The sequence below is a fragment of the Pristis pectinata genome, chromosome 25, assembly GCF_009764475.1.
Source record: "Pristis pectinata isolate sPriPec2 chromosome 25, sPriPec2.1.pri, whole genome shotgun sequence".
In the NCBI taxonomy this organism is placed as follows: domain Eukaryota; kingdom Metazoa; phylum Chordata; class Chondrichthyes; order Rhinopristiformes; family Pristidae; genus Pristis; species Pristis pectinata.
In genome coordinates, this window is record NC_067429.1 from 2,764,729 (window position 1) to 2,782,164 (window position 17,436).

Consider the following 17,436-nt stretch of genomic DNA (forward strand, 5'->3'; position numbering starts at 1 on the left):
CACCTCCCGCTCTCAGCCAGCACCACCACCACCTGTGTCATCCAGTCCCTACATCTCCAATGAAAAACTTACTTGCAGCAGCATCACAAGCACATAGCATCAGATACACTTCCGGCACGGTTAGCATAACGCTATTATGGCACCAGAGACCCGGGTTCAATTCTGGCCGCTGTCTATAAGGAGTTTGTACGTTCTCCCCGTGTCTGCGTGGGTTTCCTCCGGGTGCTCCGGTTTCCTCCCACATTCCAAAGATGTACGGGTTAGGAAGTTGTGGGCATGCTATGTTGGTGCCGGAAGCGTGGCGACACTTGTGGGCTGCCCCCAGAACACTCTACGCAAAAGATGCATTTCACTGTGTGTTTCGATGTACATGTGACTAATAAAGATATCTTATCTTAGTTGCTGCACTTACTCGCTCTGCCACTGGATCATTGCAGCTACTTGCAAAATCGACTCTGAGAGCACTTCCCAAATCCCCTCCAAGTTGCGCACCATCCCGATTCGGAAACATATCACCAATCCTGATTGTCATTGGGTCTGAGTCCTGGAACTCCCTCTCCAACAGAACCGAGGGAGCACCTTCACCACACGGACAACAGCAGTTCAAGAAGGAGGCTCACCCTACCTCTCCAGGGGCAATCAGGGATGTACAGTACATGCTGGCCTTGCCTGCAGCACCCAGGTCCTGAGAAATTCATCAAACATATTTGATTGCGGTTGTATAAACATCAAACTATACAGCAAATTCAGTAAAGAGTTTGGTTAATTAGCTTTTACAAATAACACATGCCAAGAAAAGGTCAGCTACACACGTGTTATATTTCTTTCAGTTTCCTCATTTAGGCTGTGATGTCCTCATAATTTTACAGTCTCTGTTCATTTTTCCACTTGACTCATTCAGAGTAGAGTTATTTGAATTTTCTGTGCGAGCTGTCAGATCTGATCTCTTGCCTAAGCTCTTGCAGTTATAAGTGCCAGATGGGTGTGTTTTTATTAGATTCTATTTTCTATTTAGCTGCACTGAGTGACACAGAACACAGAACACAGTCTGTGCCTGTGGGTTACATCCCCTGACAGTGAAAGATTCATTCGTCAATTAATCGACATCAGATTGAAACTTTCCTTCCGAGATGAAACTACGATCCAGTTGGGTGAACAGGGTTCTAATGCGTTCCTCAATTATACGAGTGCACAAGAGATACGGACAGACAAACTGGCTGGGAGGGACATCTGGGGAGAGCGAGAGAAAGAGAGCGAGTGAGAGAGAGAGAGAAGGAGAGAGCAAATGTTTAGTGTGAGAGATTAAAACAACAATTGGAACAGAGTGAGAGATCAAGCAGGATGGAAAGTGAAATAAGAGAGTGTGAGGGAGAAAGGCTTACCGAGATGTGGCGCAAAAGAGACAGTGAGTATGAATATCACCAGGATAGAGGGAGATATAGAGAGAGGGAGGGAGGAAGAGAGAGGGAGGGAGGAAGAGAGAGGGAGGGAGGAAGAGGGGAACAAGGAGAATGTATGGGACACAGATATGAGCCCAGCCTCCACACAAAGAACATCCTGTTCACCCATCCTGCCTCTACCTGGCCGTCCATCACACTGTACCTGGTCGCCTGAACCAGGTCACAGTTCGACTCGATTTCTACTTTCATGGTCAAATCCACTATCATCCTTCCCTACCTCTGTAACCCCCTCCAGCCACTACACCCCTCCGTCTCTGTAACCCCCTCCAGCCCCAACACCATCTCTGTAACCCCCTCCAGCCCCAACACCCCTCCGTCTCTGTAACCCCCTCCAGCCCCAACACCCCTCCGTCTCTGTAACCCCCTCCAGCCCCAACACCGTCTCTGTAACCCCCTTCAGCCCCAACACCCCTCCCTCTGTAATTCCCTCCAGCCCCAACACCCCTCCCTCTGTAACACCCTCCAGCCCCAACACCCCTCCCTCTGTAACACCCTCCAGCCCCTACACCCCTCCCATTGTACCCCTCCAGCCACTACACCCCTCCCGTCTCTGTAACCCCCTCTAGCCCCAACACCCCTCCATCTCTGTAATTCCCTCCAGCCCCTACACCCCTCCCTCTGTAAACCCCTCCAGCCCCTACACCCCTCCCTCTGTAATTCCCTCCAGCCCCTACAACCCTCCCTCTGTAACCCCCTCCAGCCCCTACACCCCTCCCTCTGTAAACCCCTCCGGCCCCTACACCCCTCCCTCTGTAACTCCCTCGTGCCCAACACTCCTGTGTAAGGTGTACACCATCCCCTGATTCCCGTTGCCCTCCCAGTGACGATTGTGCCTTCAGCTGCTGGGCCCCGGGCTCTGGAATTTCCCCCTGACCTTCCCCTTGTCTCTCTCCACTGCTTTAAGATGCTCCTTAAAACCTGCTTCTTCGACGAGCCTTGGCTCATCTGTCCAAAAAGCTACTTGGGACGTTTCGTATTTTGCAGGTGGCTTTATAAACCCAAGGTTCTGTCATTGTTCTGAGGAATTGTGAACGTATGTTCTCTACACGTCTGAGCTGTGTCTGTGAGTGTGCGTGGAGTGATTGAGTGCGTGTGAGTGTGTGCTGTGTTGGCTGGGTTGTGTTCCAGTATCAGACAGTCGGTTAGTGGTCTATCCGCTCACTCAGGAGAAATAAACCTTTGTGAGAGATCTCATGGACTCTGAGCTGGAATGAAGGGAACACAGAAAATCAGCTCTGGGAAGAGATAATGAGAGAGCAGGGCTGGGGGAGGTCAAACAGAACACGGGTATCACCCTGAGAGAGGGGAAATGGGAGACATCAGTCAGTGTACAGATATCTCTGAGAGAGAGAGTGGACTGACACTCACCAATGTACAGACAGATATACCCCTAAGTGAAAGAGAGAGGCTGACACTAGTCAGTGAGTCAATGTCCAGATATCCCAAGAGATAGAGAGACACCAGTGTACAGAGAGGGGGCGAGGGGGGAAGGGGAGAGACAGAAAAACTGTGTGTGTGAGAGAGTGAAAGAGAGAGAGAGAGAGAGAGAGAGACAGAGACAGAGACAGAGACAGAGACAGAGAGAGAGTGAGAGAGAGTGGGGGGATGAGATAGAGAGAGATGTTGAGGGCCATTGAGGGACCCCTGCCAGTGTACAGAGAGGGGATGCAGGGGGAAGGCGAGAGAGAGAAACTATGAGAGAGAGAGAGAGAGAGAGAGAGATAGAGAGAGAGAGAGAGAGATCGAGGGAGAGAGAGACATTGAGGGATGTTGAGGGAGATTGTGGGACACTGAAGGACCCCTGCCAGTGTACAGATGTCCCACGAGAGATGGCAAGACACTTGTGTACAGATTTCCCAGAGCAAGAGGGAAAGTAGGGAGGGAGAGAGGGAGCGACTGAGAGACTGCAGTCAGTGTACAGATATCCCCTGAGAGACAAAGACAGTGTCACCAGATAGCTTGGGTGGGTCCTTGAACAAGATTACCTCGGCCTTTTTCTTTACAGGTCATCTCAGATGCTGAAGAGTTCGATAAAGGAGCTGCTGGCAGGTATGACTGGCCTTGGGTAGTGTAGTGGGTGATCACTGCACCCCCACCCACTCCTTGACCAACTCCTGACCAGGCTTATGATGGTTTTCAGATCATCGCACATTGGCCAGTGAGATCGAGGTTCCACTTAAACTCATCCAGCTGCTGGGTCACTGGAGCAAGTTGGGCTCTGGGGAACAGTGCGTGCTATAAAGTGGGTTACAAAGTCTGCAGTGTCATTGGAAGTGGGCTCTTACTGCAATGTGATCAGTGTTAGTGAGAGAGCCTCAGACCCCTGTACCATGTGGGGTGTGGGCTCATTCACCCATACGAGTGGTCAAGAGTGGTACTGAGGCACAGGGGAAACTGGGTGAACCTATGCAAGGATTGAAAGGCTCTTTTAAACCAAGCGTTCAGTCACCTGTCCTCATATCTCTCACGTAACTGGGGCCAGATGCACTCTGACCACACTCCAGTGAAGCTGCTGGGAACACCCTGGTTAGAGGTGCTATAGGAATGCATGTTTTTAACCAAGCATTTCAAGGGGAATTGATAAGTATCAGGAAAAGAAAGTGCGAAGCTTGGGGCAATGGACCAATGGGATTGGCCCAATCTGAAAGTCAACGTCATGTCGTCTTGGAAAGGGCCGATTGGCTGACGCTTGTGTTGTGACGTCTCTGATTTGATGAAACGTATCGGCTGTTCTTGAAAGGAGACAAATTTAGATGCAGAAAGTCACTGTTTTTTTTTGTAATTCCAAGAATTCGGAATATGAGTACACTCAGTCGTCCAGTTTAGATATCCCGTAAAATGCTTCGGGGGCTGTGTGGCAGGGGCCAAATTTCCTGGGCCTATTGATTATATTTTAGTGTGGATTAGGCTCAAGCAGTCATGCTGCAGTGTGTGTTACTCTTAATGCAGTGTGTCCCACTGATCTCTCTGCTGCTCTGTCTGGCCTCATTAGTGTTGTGAGCATGGTGCAATCTGTTCTATTCAAGGGGTGCACCATCGAGTGAGGGCAGCCTGCCGACGATTTATACACACAATGAACTGCCTGACAATGACGCCTGGCTCTTCTCCCCAACCTCCCCCAGCCTCCCCTTCTATTCTCCAGACCCCTCCCCGTGTTTGTTCTTATCCAGAGAGGGAGAGGGCTACATGGGGATCTCAGGAACCCCCTCCCCATCGCCTCCTTACACTGTACACATGTTTATTTAAAATCTTGAGAGGAGGGGAGGCGAGAAAAGGACCAGCCCTCTCTAATGGCAACCTGCCAGAGATTTTGGCTCATTAAGGCACAGAATTATGTTCGCACTTCATTTGAACTTTGATTCTTCGAGCAGCTGCGACAGAAAGAAAGGCCTTGATGGAAAACTTAATCAGCCCAGTCCCAGAGCTTCGGAGAGCATGGAGGAGCCATACTGAGCCTAACACGAGAGCTGAAGTGTTGCAGAGCACAGCAAGATTCCACAAAGGGATGGGAGGGGAACGGCCAAAGGGCAGGCAGAGGGAGAACGTGCCCCTGTTATCCCATCAGATGGTGTCATGGGCTCCCAGTCAGGGATACGGACAACAGGGGCTCTCCACAGAATGGGCTGTGGATGGGGCTAAGCGTCAGTCAACCCAGGGGCAAGGCAACCCAGGGTGCAGAGCCCACCTGACAGTTGGTGGAGGCAACTCTGGCTTCCAGTAGCTGCTGTGTCGGCTGCAATGAAACGTAGGAGCAGGGGAGGGAATCCAACACACTTCCCTCCTGGGATTGGTCCCTCTGCAGGAGAGAAGACAAGGGGGCATCTATTCAAGCACATAGAGTCAGACAGCACAGAAACAGGCCCTTCGGCCCAACCCGTTCATGCCGACCAAGGTTCTCATCTAAGCTGGTCCTATTTGCCCGCATTTGGCCCATATCCCTCTAAACCTTTCCTATCCATGTACTGTCCAAGTGTCTTTTAATGATGTGGATTTTACTAACAAGGCCAGCATTTATTGCCCATCCCTAAATGCCCTTAAAGGGTGATGGTGAGCTGCCTTCTTGAATCTCTGCAGTCCTTCTGGTGAAGGTGCTCCTACTCTCGTGTCGGAGACGGTCACTGGTTCTTGTGTGGTCAGAATGTCATTTACCACTTCCCATTGATGCCTCTGCGAGTGTTTGAATCAATACCCATTCTGTGGAATTCATTCACCTCTTTTGACCCTCAGTTATGTAAATATTGGAAATGGGATAAAGGGACTGATTGGCAGCCAAGCATCAGCCAGTCAGGGACTGAGGAATCTGTTTAACACCTGAGTGACTCTGGGAATGGGGAGTGCCACGAGGGTAGAGGTGTTGGCAGAGTGAAGGTGGGAGTGTTGGGAGGGGTGGTTGAAGCTGTAAACCCAGCAAGAAAGTCCTCCAAAAGGGCCAAGGGTCAACCTGGGCACTCCATCAGCATCCACAGTGGCAAAAGCACAGCTCGTCTCCTGCTGAGCTTGGACAGGCTGACCTGGTGACGGTGGTTAAAATTGTTCATATAGCCACACGTGTAGATATGTACATAAATACATCACACACACACACACACACACACACACGGAAGTAAAAGATACATACAGGCTATCCCCAGGTAACGAATGGGTTCTGTCTTCACCAATGTTCAAAAGTCAATTTTGTCCATAAGTTGGAAAATACACAAAAACCATTCAGTATGGTAACCATACCTCCACAGTACTGTAACAAATGGCATCAAAAGCACATAAGACTGATAAGAAAGAACAATTACTGAAGTAAGAGAGGAAACTAGTCATGCCATTTGCAGGAACGAACGTATGTACATATGTCAGACATTTGAATTTAATATTATGGAAGCTCATCCGTGTGTAGGGGGTTTGTAAAATGGGGATGGCCTGTACAGTGACAAGGGAGTGGGAAGTGACATTGGCATTGACACACACACACACACTTCCTCCTCTGTCACCCACACCCCCCCAGAAGAATCCACAATAAAATCTCTTTCGTTTAACATTTCTGCACAGTTCCCAGAGAATGGTCTACAGAGAGAGAGGGAGAGACAGAGAGACCCACTGCTAATGCATAATGATCGGGCCATAACTGGTGTGTCTCAGCACGGCCGATGTGATACATTGTCGGTGTCAGGCTCCTTGTATGGGTTAGAAACACAAGTAGTTACTCAAACTCGCCAATCACAGCGGTGCATCTCTCTCGCCGTCCTTCTGTCACAGGCTAATGGACCAATCAATTCAGGCCATTGTGCAACACAGGTGACCTGAAGTTGAACTGGTGAATAATTGCTCAAAACGGCAAAATCAGCGCCAGTTATCAAGAGATTATTCACAGCCTTTAGGGGTTTGGCATTGTGGTTGAACCAGCACAAGGATAGAGAGAGAATGGATTTTCTCTCTAGGGCTGATGTTTAAATAGATAATTTAACACACATTTCCACCCATATATCACTGCCTCATCGGCTGCCTGAACCATTCCTCGGAGGTTATCTTTGTACAGTGTTGCATTGCTAATTATATCTTAATGCACTGGTGGTAACAACACAGGTCCTTGGTGATGCTGCACTGTTGTCACTGGACTGGTGTCTGGTATCCACACTGCCCGGTGACTGTAAATCCATTCCCACCGGGAATGTGGCATGAAACAGGGTCCATGGTCTCGTTGCATTCCTTGGACAATGTGGACGGGAAGCAGAGGAGAACCAACATGAGAGATGTCCCTTCCACCGATCTCTCATCTACTCAGTTACAAGGATGAAAGACCAGGCCCATGTATTGGGGCTGTGCTGCTCCCTGCTCCAGCCCTGTGTCACCCACTATCTGACTGAATGCTGGAAAAGCCAAGCGGGGCTGAGTTATAGGGAGAGGTTGGGTAGGTTGGGACTTTATTCCTTGGAGTGTAGGAGACTGAGGGGTAATATTTTCGAGGTGTATAAAGGGACATAGATAGGGTGAATGTGCGCACTTTCTCCCAGGGAAAGGAAGTCAAAAATTAGAGGGCATAAGTTAAGGTGAGAGGGGAAAGATTTAAAAGAAACCTGAGGGGCAACTCCTTCACCCAGAGGGTGGTCCGTATATGGAACGAGCTGCCTGAGGAAGCGGTTGAGATGGGTACTATAACAACATTTAAAAGACACTTGGACAGGTACATGGATAGGAAAGGTTTAGAGGGATGTGGGCCAAACATGGGAAAATGGGACTGGCTGAGATGGGCATCTTGGTCAGCATGGATGAGTTGTGCTGACGGGTCTGTTTTCATGCTGCATTACTCAATGACTCTGTGAGTGACCTCATCCTGTTCCAATGAGACACTTTTCCTGGACAAGAAAGGAGATACTTCAACCTCCTCTGCACAGAGGGTCTCTTTTCCTTTCATTTATTCATTTTCAGGATCTGGGTGTGACTGTCAAGACCAGCATTATCACTAATTGCCCCTGATAAAGTGAACCAGCTCCACAAATCGCTGCAGCCCTCCTGGTGAAGGTGCTCCCACAGCGTTGGGAGAAGGAGTTCCAGGATTTAGACCCAGTGATGGAGTCATAAAGTCATACAGCACGGAAACAGGGCCTTTGGCCCAAATCGTTTATGCCAACCAAGATTCCCATCTTAGCTAGTCCCATTTGCCTGTGTTGGCCCATATTAAATCGTTTCTATCGATGTACCTGTCCAAACACCTTTTAAATGATGTTAATGTACCTGCCTCAACCACTTCCTCTGGCAGCTCATTCCATCCTCTGCGCCCTTTCCAGCTTAGTAGCATCTTTCTATAGCAGGGTGACCAAAACTGAACATAATATTCCGAATGCGGCCTCACTAACATCTTGTAGAAGCAACATAACATCCCAACTTCTACTCAATGCCCTGAGTGGTGAAGTCCAGCGTGCCAAATATATTTCCAAGTCAGGCTGGTGTGTGCCTTAGAGCCAACATAGCACTTTATAAGTGGTGTATTGCAGGGAAGCAAACCTGAGAATAGTAAGATCCCACCAATGGGATGCAACACTGACACTGAGCACAGCAAGATCCCACAAACTGGAAACGTGGCAGCTTTGAGCACAGCAAGATGCCGCAAACACTTTAACGATGTTGATTGAGGGGTAGGTATTGTCCAGGACACTGGGGCAATCTCCCTTGCTCTTCTTGCAGTACTCCTTTTGCATCCGACAGAGGGGACAGACGAGGCCTAAGAATATCTCATCGGGAAAAACGATCTACCACTTCCAAGATGAAAGTGGTCCCCACTGAGCCACAGCTACCAACAGGCTGCTGGTGGGAGGGAGGGAGGTTACGAGCGAGCGGGTCTATTGGGAGAGATGGGCTTCTACCTGGCAAGTGAATCGCCCAAGGCCTCTCCCACACCTGCTGATGGATCCTTCAGCAAGGAGCAAGAGGCTCCAGTGCTGATTCAGCCTCATGGGCGAGGATATCTGGACGCTACCAGCCACCAAACCTTGCAGACATAGAATCAGAAACACATGACACAGGAGGAAGGCCACTCTGTCCGTCTCCTCCACCCCATTTCCCTTCACAGATGCTGCCTGACCCGCTGAGTTTCTCCAGCATCTTGTTTGTTGTCCGAAGATTTTTTGATGCTTTTACTTTCCTGTGATACATTGTCAAACACCTCAGTAAAATCCTGGTGGACTACATCACATGCACCCCACTTATCCACTCTCCTCGTTACCTTCTCATCAAATTCAATCAAATGAGTCAGATCCAATCTTCCTTTAACAAGTCCACACTGACTCTCCCTGACTAACCTGAAGCTCTCTAAATGCTGATTTAAGTTCAGAATGTTTTGAACAAACTGCCTGGCCCATGACTGCTCCATCTAAACAACAGGACCACACTAACCTTCTCCGAGCCCTCCAGCACCAGGCTTAGGGCTGAGAAGGGCTTGAAACTGGTGGTCAGACCCTGAGCCACAATATATCCGGGCCTGGTGATATAGGGGACCTCACTTCCCCACATCTTTGTTTATCATTTCACGGTGGACCTGCATTTAAATAGTGCTTTTCACATCCTTTCCAAATCATTGCTAGGCACTTTACAGGTAATTTTGATGTCCGAGCCCTGTTGTTACGAAGGAAACACCACAGACAACCCTGAGCACAGCAAACCAGCAACGTCATGATGGGCCAAATAATGTTTTTTGTTTAAAGCAGTGGGATCAGTACTGGTGATATTTCTTCTGTTCTTCTCAATTCTCCACCCACACGAGAGAGCAGGCAAGGCTCAGTTAAATGCCTCATCTGGAACAGAGAACCTCCAGCTGCACAGCCTCTTCAGGACAACACTGAGCCTTGTTTCTCGTGGCCGGTGTGGGATTCGAACCAGGAGCCCTCTGAGGCGAAAGTGCCACTGACTGAGCTATGGTCGTCAGACTGAAAAATGAGGAGAGCACAAGGGAAGATGAGGGCTGCCTGCACCACAATAGAGCTGATGATTTATACGCCGCCTTACCTTGCTCAGGATGTGAATCATGTCCCCACGTTTAAATGACAGCTCGTCCTCCTCCTCCCCAGTACAGTCCCAAAGTCCGAGGTAGTAGTCTTCGTAATTGATGCTGGTGTTCCCTTCATGGAATAGAAAGCAGAGACCCTGTAACTACGCCAAGATTTATTTGAGCTATTTAATGCTCTTTTATTAACGAACCAATAAAGCATAAGTAGGAGTGTGGCAGATTGTAACAGAGAGGAAAATGGACTGAGCAACGGAGGTGAGTTTGTGTGCTTTAATCAAAGCCACCTTTTCCCTCAGTAACAACCAGCCCACTCTTGCACGCCCATTACTGTGACTTAATCACCCTTTAAAGGGTTCTTAAGTCAAGTGTGTCCAATCACGAGTCCAGCAACTCAGCATCATTCGTGCTGTATGAATTCCCTGGGCCTGGAACTTTGGCAGGAGCTGTTTAAAGCAATGCTTCTTAGCTGGGGAATGTGCTTGAGAGTCAGACTCAGAGCTACAGGACAACATCACAGCCCAAAAATAGGGGGGGTATCTGGAACCTGTGTAAATCCGGCTAAGGTCACAACTGGAGTGGATAGTCCAGATCTGGTCACCTCATTCTGGGTGAGTTAGCAGGTCCAAGAAGAGGGTGGAATAAATATTTAGTAGATAGAGAGGGGATCACCTCCAGGCTTGGACTGGAGAAGATAGGGTTGTTCTCCTTGGAGCAAAGGTCAAGAGCAGATTTGAGACAAGTGGACAAGATCAACACGGGTTTAGACAGGGAGTTGGAGGGAAACACAAGAGACTGCAGATGCTGAAATCTGGAGCAAAAGACAAACTGCCAGAAGAGCTCAACATGTCGGCAGTATCTGCGGAGGGAAATGGAAAGTTGACGTTATGAGTTGAGTCCCTTCATCTGGAGGGAAAACTGTTCCAATTTAGTGGAAAATTCAAGGGCATAGATTTAAGAAGTAAGGCAGAAAAAATCAATGAAGGTGCAAGGGAAAACTTTCTAATGAAGATTTGTTGCCTGGAACTCATGGGGCTCCAGTGTGGGTCTGAAGGGAACTGGATGAATATTTGGGACACAATAATTTTCAGGTTTATGGGGAAAGAGTGGGTGCCTTCCAGGAGCTGGGATAGACTCGATGGGCTGAATGTCCTTCTCCAGTGCTGTAATACTCCAACAATCACACATACCCTGCAGATATGGAAGGAAACACTGATTGCAGGTACACTCTACAGCCCTCAATATAGCACTCACACCCGTCACTACATCACCCTGCACCCTGAATGTAACACACCTACCCATCTCAAAGCTCACTTGAAGGCCATGACACCCACATCTCTCACTCCTGACTTCCTCCAGTTTGCTTTTTGCTTCCTTACTCCTACCTCTGATACCTCACTGGACAGTCTGATACACCCCACACCCAACTGTAACACTGATACACCCCACACCCCACTGTAACACTAATGCACCTCTCACTGTAACACTGACAAACCCCACACCCCTCACTGTAACACTGATACGCCCCACGATCACTGCTGTGTTTGCATTCTTCAATGTCAGTACCACTGAGCCACAAATCCAATATTTCTGCATGCTAATTAGGCTCCTAAACATTAATGTTCGGTAAATTGGAAAGGGTAAAAATAGAATCTTGAAAAGATAGAAACTCGTTCTGGTTTTGTGTTCTGAAACTGGCTTGCAATTAACTCTGCTTCCTTACATAGGAATGGAAAGGCTGTTTCAAGGTCGATAAAGTTGTATGTTAAAAAAAATAAAATTGTATTTCTGATGATGAATTTTGGCCATGTTAACCATAAAGTGAAAATTCTGCTGCTCCATGGCTGTAGCCTGGGGCATGCTCCTTATTTCATGAGGCAGTGAGAAACCTGTGGGATCGAGACCAACACTCTGTCTCCCACATGGATTAATACCAGGCAAAGGCTGGAAAAGGCATTTTGTTTGCCTCAGTATCACTGATTATTTAATAGCTTTCTTGTCAGCTGTTTAAGTTAATGCAAGACAAACGAGCAATGTATGGTAATGCAATATGCCCTGTGCCTTTGGACGATGGCAGCACAGTTCAAGTCTGCTAATGTCCCCAGACTGCATTCTCTTGCAGCCCACAGCAGGCAATAATGATCCTGAGACAAACAAAAAGAACAAATTGATTTTTTTGCTACATATTGTCAGAGTATAGAATCTATGTTCAGCTCTGATGATTGTTCACTCAAAGTTCTTCGACTGCAGAAGTCGATGGAGTTCTAACGACAAGGATGAGACCATAAACTCAAAACACCTCACAGTAATGTTCTGAAATACTTAAAGAATGCAAGAAATAGCACCAGGAGGAAACTATTCTGCTTCAAGAGGCTCCTTACCATTCAAAGAGATCGCGGCTGATCTTGCACTAATTCCATCTCTGTTGATTCCCCAAATGTCCAAAAATCTATCCTTCTCTCTCTTGAATGTACTCAGTGGCTGAGCCTCCACTGGTGAGACCACACCTGTGATATTGTGTGCCTTTAATGCTCAGGGCAGTGAGTACAAGAGTTGGGACATCACGTTACAGTGTACAAGACATTGGTGAGGCCACACTGTGTGCAGTTTTAGTTGCCCATTGTAGGAAGGATGTCCTTAAGCTGGAAAGGGTGCAGAGAAGGTTCACAATGATGTTACTGGGACTGGAGGACTTGAGTTATAAGGAGGGACTGGACAGGCTGGGACTGTTTTCCTTGGAGTGGAGGAGGCTGAGGGGTGACCTGATTGAGGTTTATAAAGTCATGAGAGACATAGATAAGGTGGCTGGTCACAATATATTCCCAGGGTAGGTGAGTCTAAAATTAGGGCATAGGTTGGTGAGACGGCAAAGATTTATAGGGGCCCTGAGTGGTAGGGTTTTCAGAGGGTTTATGGAACAGGTTGCCAGAGAAGTGACAGAGGCAGGTACAACTGCAACTTATAAAGACATTTGGGCAGCTATACAAACAGGGCCAAATGTAGGCAAGTAGGACTAGTTCAGGTAGACAACTTGGTTGGCATGGGTGGGTTGGGCCTAATCCCATCTCCGTTGATTCCCTTAATGTTAGGGCATGCTGGGCTGCACTGCCCACCTTGTAAGGCTGTGTGCGTTGTTACCGGACTGGGGGTTAACTCACAGGCCTCTGGGGAAGGACAGGCAAGTGGGATTGATTGGAGCATTCTTTCAAAAAGAGCAGACACAGGTGTGATGGGCTGTATGGTCTCTTTCTGTGGTGGGTGATTCAACGACCCCCATAATATGTTGATTGTTTCTTTACTTTTAACCAGCGAATACTCTGAACAAAATCACGATGAGAGATCAGAGGGGAGAGGTCCTCACATCCTGCGAGGTGGAGCACGTTACTGAGGATAAACCAAACTGCACGCACCACACCGGGGCATGAGCACAACCCTGCCACTTGCTGCATTCGATGCATCTGCCATGCACCACTGCCCAACAGTGTCTCCCCAGCACTACTCCCCCATTAATGTCCGCATCAGTTGCCCCACCGACTGCACCTCTTGTCCTAAATGTAAATTATCTCAACTATTCCAGCTCGTAACACATCCTGGAGGATCCTCCAACAACTCCTCCCAAACCCACAGCCTCCAATACCAAGGGCAGCAGGTGCACGGGGACAGGTGCAGGTGTCCCCAGACATTCAAAAAGAAGTATGATTTTTCGGGGAGAGAGGGGGAGCCACAGGTTTTGTGTTGAAGGGAGAAACTGCCTGAAAATACACCATATGCTTTGTTTTCATCTCATTAGTTACTCTGTGGTTTTAACAGAAGCATTTCTCTGCAATATATCGGATAACAACTGTTAAAATAGCAAACAAGGGGATTTACTCTGTTAAATATTTGAATAATAATATCACATGGAATAAATTTAATGATGCTGAGATGGATAGAGAGCAAGAAAGGATGGGAGACCGAGCTGGACGGGAGCAACGAATGAGAGAGAGTGTGAGAGACGACAAGAGATGAATAGACTTGGAGAGGCTTGCTGAGGTAGGAGCGACTGGAGGGAGTGGGAGGCGTGTAGAAATTGCTTGAGGAAAGGAGGGACGAGTGGGAGAGACGGGGAGGTGAGAAGAAGGTAAGAGGAGGCAGAGTGATGGGAGGGAGAGTTTGGGAATGGGGAGAATTGGGCATGTAGAAAGAATAGGAGAGGGAGATTGCAAGTGGGGGGAGGGGGAAGAGAGAGTGCGAGAAAGAAAGAAGGAGAGATAGATAGAGGATGGGGAATGGGGTGAGAGGAGAGAGAGAGGGTCACACACACACACAGAAAGAGAGAGAGGGAGGCACACACAGAGACAGAGAGATAGATAGAGGGGGAAGGTGAGAAGAGGGAGAGAGAGACACACACACACACACACACAGCGACAGAAAGAGAGAGAGAGACACACACACACATGCAGAGACAGAAAGACAGACAGAGACACACACACACACACACACAGAAAGAGAGAGATAGAGGGAGACAGAGAGAGAGAGCAAGGGTGAGAGATGGAGATACTGGAAGGACCATTGAATAGGTGGACCAGCAGGAAGTTAGGGAGGGAAACATCAGGATTGAAGTTGGGGCTTGGAAAAGTGAACAGATGGAAACATTCAGTGATGGGAAGGAGGGAGATAAAAGTGATGTTGGTGAATGACTGCGGAAGCAGAATGGGTGGTCACTGCTGGAAGGTTATTCCACCTCAGGACCTGCCACGTCTGTACAAAAACCTCATCAGTTCAGCCGGGATGTGCCTGCCATCGGAAGCACACATCTGCTGCTCCCTCCAGGGTAGAAATGTATCCACCCCAGCAGACGGGAAGGGGAGGGGCAGAATAATCAAACTCAGACTTGCTTGGCTAATAGAGAAAAAGATGAAAAAATGCATCCTTTTCCATTCACTTCTAATTTCATCACTGCTAACAAATGTTGATTAAACCAGGATTACAAGTTGGATCCTGTGGCAGAATGACTTGTGACCAGACTTACACACTCCATCAATCTTAGCGCCGAGGACCTCCCATTTAAAGGCAGTGAAAACAGATCAGAGAGGGGTGTGATATATCCCACCAAGACGTCTCACTTCCCGGAATAAAACATCCTGTTGCCTCTGCGGAATTCTTACTGAGATCAAGAGGGGCCTGTGGAAAGCTGTTCAGATTGTTCCTGGCTCCCCCGGTACGACCTGGTGTGGTGATACATCCCCTGGAGCACCAGTCATGGGCACAGCTCCTAATTACTGCAGTAATTTTGTACAGTAATTTCAGCCAATGTCCCACTGCCAGTTTCCAGAGACATACCCATCCCAGTGCCCCTGGTGTGGCCACTGGACGAGGGGAGACCAGAGCGGGGCCGACCCACCAGTTGGACAGTCCTTGTGCGAGCTCACTCCGAGGTGGGTGATGCTCTTCCTGACTTCCCCACCTCTCTGGAGGTTCTGCTGCAGCCTGCGCAAGAGCTCAGTCCCCAGATCACGTGCTTCCTGAGCATTCCCAGGATCTTGACAGCTCATGGACTCTGTCCGATGTGGAATTCCTGTTATTCAAAGGGCGGGGGAAATGGATGGGAGGGAAGATGGAGGGGGTGGGAGGTGAGGGAGATGGGAGGGTAGGGGCTTGGAGAGGGGCTGAGCAGAGATGGTGGGAGAAGAGGGAGGGGAGATGGGGAGGAGTTGGAGAGGAGGAGAAGGGTGATAGAGAGGGGATGTGAGATGGAGAGGATGGGGATGAGGACAGAGGAGTTGGGAGGATGGGTGAGGGAGAGGGGAGGAGAGATGGAGGAGGGTGGAGGGGAGGTGGACAAGGAGAGGGAGGCAGGTAAGTCCACTCTGAGGCTTGGAAGGTTGAAGACAAAGTTACCACTGGAATAAATGACCCTGATTGCCCCACTGCTGATCTCCGTGCCTACAGCCCAGGCGCCACGCTCTGGAATTCCCCAACCTCCTCACCTCTCCACCCCTCTCTCCTCTCACTAAAACCTACCCCACACCCCGAGCCCCGACCAACTGCCTCCCTCAATGTTTGTCTAAAACACTCCTGTACGCTGAACAACGTTAAGGGTGCCACAGGAAGGCAGGTTGTTTGCCAGATGGTCTGATGGGGTGGAGGCGTGGGGGTGTGAGGGTGTGAAGGGTGGGGTGTGGGATGGGAATGAGAGTGAGAGGTGGGGGTGGGAGTGGGGCAGAGTTTGAGGGAGGGGGTGGGGGAGAGATTGGGGTTGAGGGTGGGGGTAGGGAGCACCTGTTGGCAGTTTCAGATCCAGGGGTAGGTGAGGGAGAGGGAAGGAATGAGGGTGGGCGAGAGGATGGTGGTGGGGAGAGGGTGAGGATGGGGAGGGGGGAGAAGGTAGGGGGGGAGAGTGAATATAAGAACATAAGAAATAGGAGCAGGAGGAGGCCATCTGGCCCCCCGAGCCTGCTCCGCCATTCAATAAGATCATGGCTGATCTGGCCGTGGACTCAGATCCACCTACCTGCCTTTTCCCCATAACCCTTAATTCCCCGACTATGCAAATCTATCTACCTGTGTCTTAAATATGTGAGGCGGCCTCTACTGCTTCCCTGGGCAGAGAATTCCACAGATTTACTACTCTTTGGGAAAAGCAGTTTCTCCTTATCTCTGCCCTAAATCTATTCCCTCGAATCTTGAGGTTATGTCCCCTAGTTCTAGTCTCACCTACCAGTGGAAGCAACCTTCCTGCCTCTATCTTATCTATCCCTTGCATAATTTTATATGTTTCTATAAGATCCCTCCTCATTCTTCTGAATTCCAGTGTGAGTATAGTCCCAGGCGACTCAATCTCTCCTCATAGGCTAACCCCCTCATTTCCGGAATCGACCTGATGAACCTCCTCTGCACTGCCTCCAAAGCCAGTATATCTTTCCTCAGGTAAGGAGACCAGAACTGCGCGCAGTACTCCAGGTGCAGCCTCACCAGTACCCTGAACAATTGCAGCATAACCTCCCTGCTCTTAAATTCAATCCAGGGGTGGGGCGGAGAGGGAGGGGGGAAAAGAGGGAAGGGGAAAGGGGGGGGGAAGGGGGAGGGGGGAAAGGGGGAGGGGTAGCACAGAAACGGGTCAAAACCCAAGAGAGGTAACTGTAAACCTGAAACATCGGACCACACGCTGCCAGTACAGAGCAGAAGCTGCAGACGCCTTAGCACTGTTATAACAAGAGCTGAGGGAATGGAACAATTTGCCCTGGAGCAGACAAGCAGAGTTAATGAAGATTCCTTAAATTATGAAGGATTTTGATAGCGAATAAAGAAAGATTATTTGCATTACTTGTGGAGGCAGTACTGAGGGCCTGTCGATTTATGAGTCTCATTAGGTAGAGGGGAATGATCAGGAGAAATTTCCGTCTGTCAGAGTAAGGAAGACTTCACAGTGAATGGTTGAGGCAGAGCCCACGGCATCTGTAACGGGGCTGATGATAAATCAAGCAGGTTCAGAACATAAGTGGTGAG

The 17,436-nt window shown here is 49.0% G+C and overlaps 1 protein-coding gene across 2 annotated transcripts in view; it reads right to left on the bottom strand.

Moving 5' to 3' along the window:
* The window catches only part of skap1 (src kinase associated phosphoprotein 1), a 336,434-nt gene that overhangs the window by 32,776 nt on the left and 286,222 nt on the right, over positions 1-17,436 (bottom strand). For both annotated transcript variants that reach the window (XM_052038694.1, XM_052038696.1), the window contains exon 11: positions 9,951-10,063. In XM_052038694.1, the coding sequence (XP_051894654.1) occupies positions 9,951-10,063 (113 nt within the window). The remainder of the gene's footprint in view (positions 1-9,950; positions 10,064-17,436) is intronic.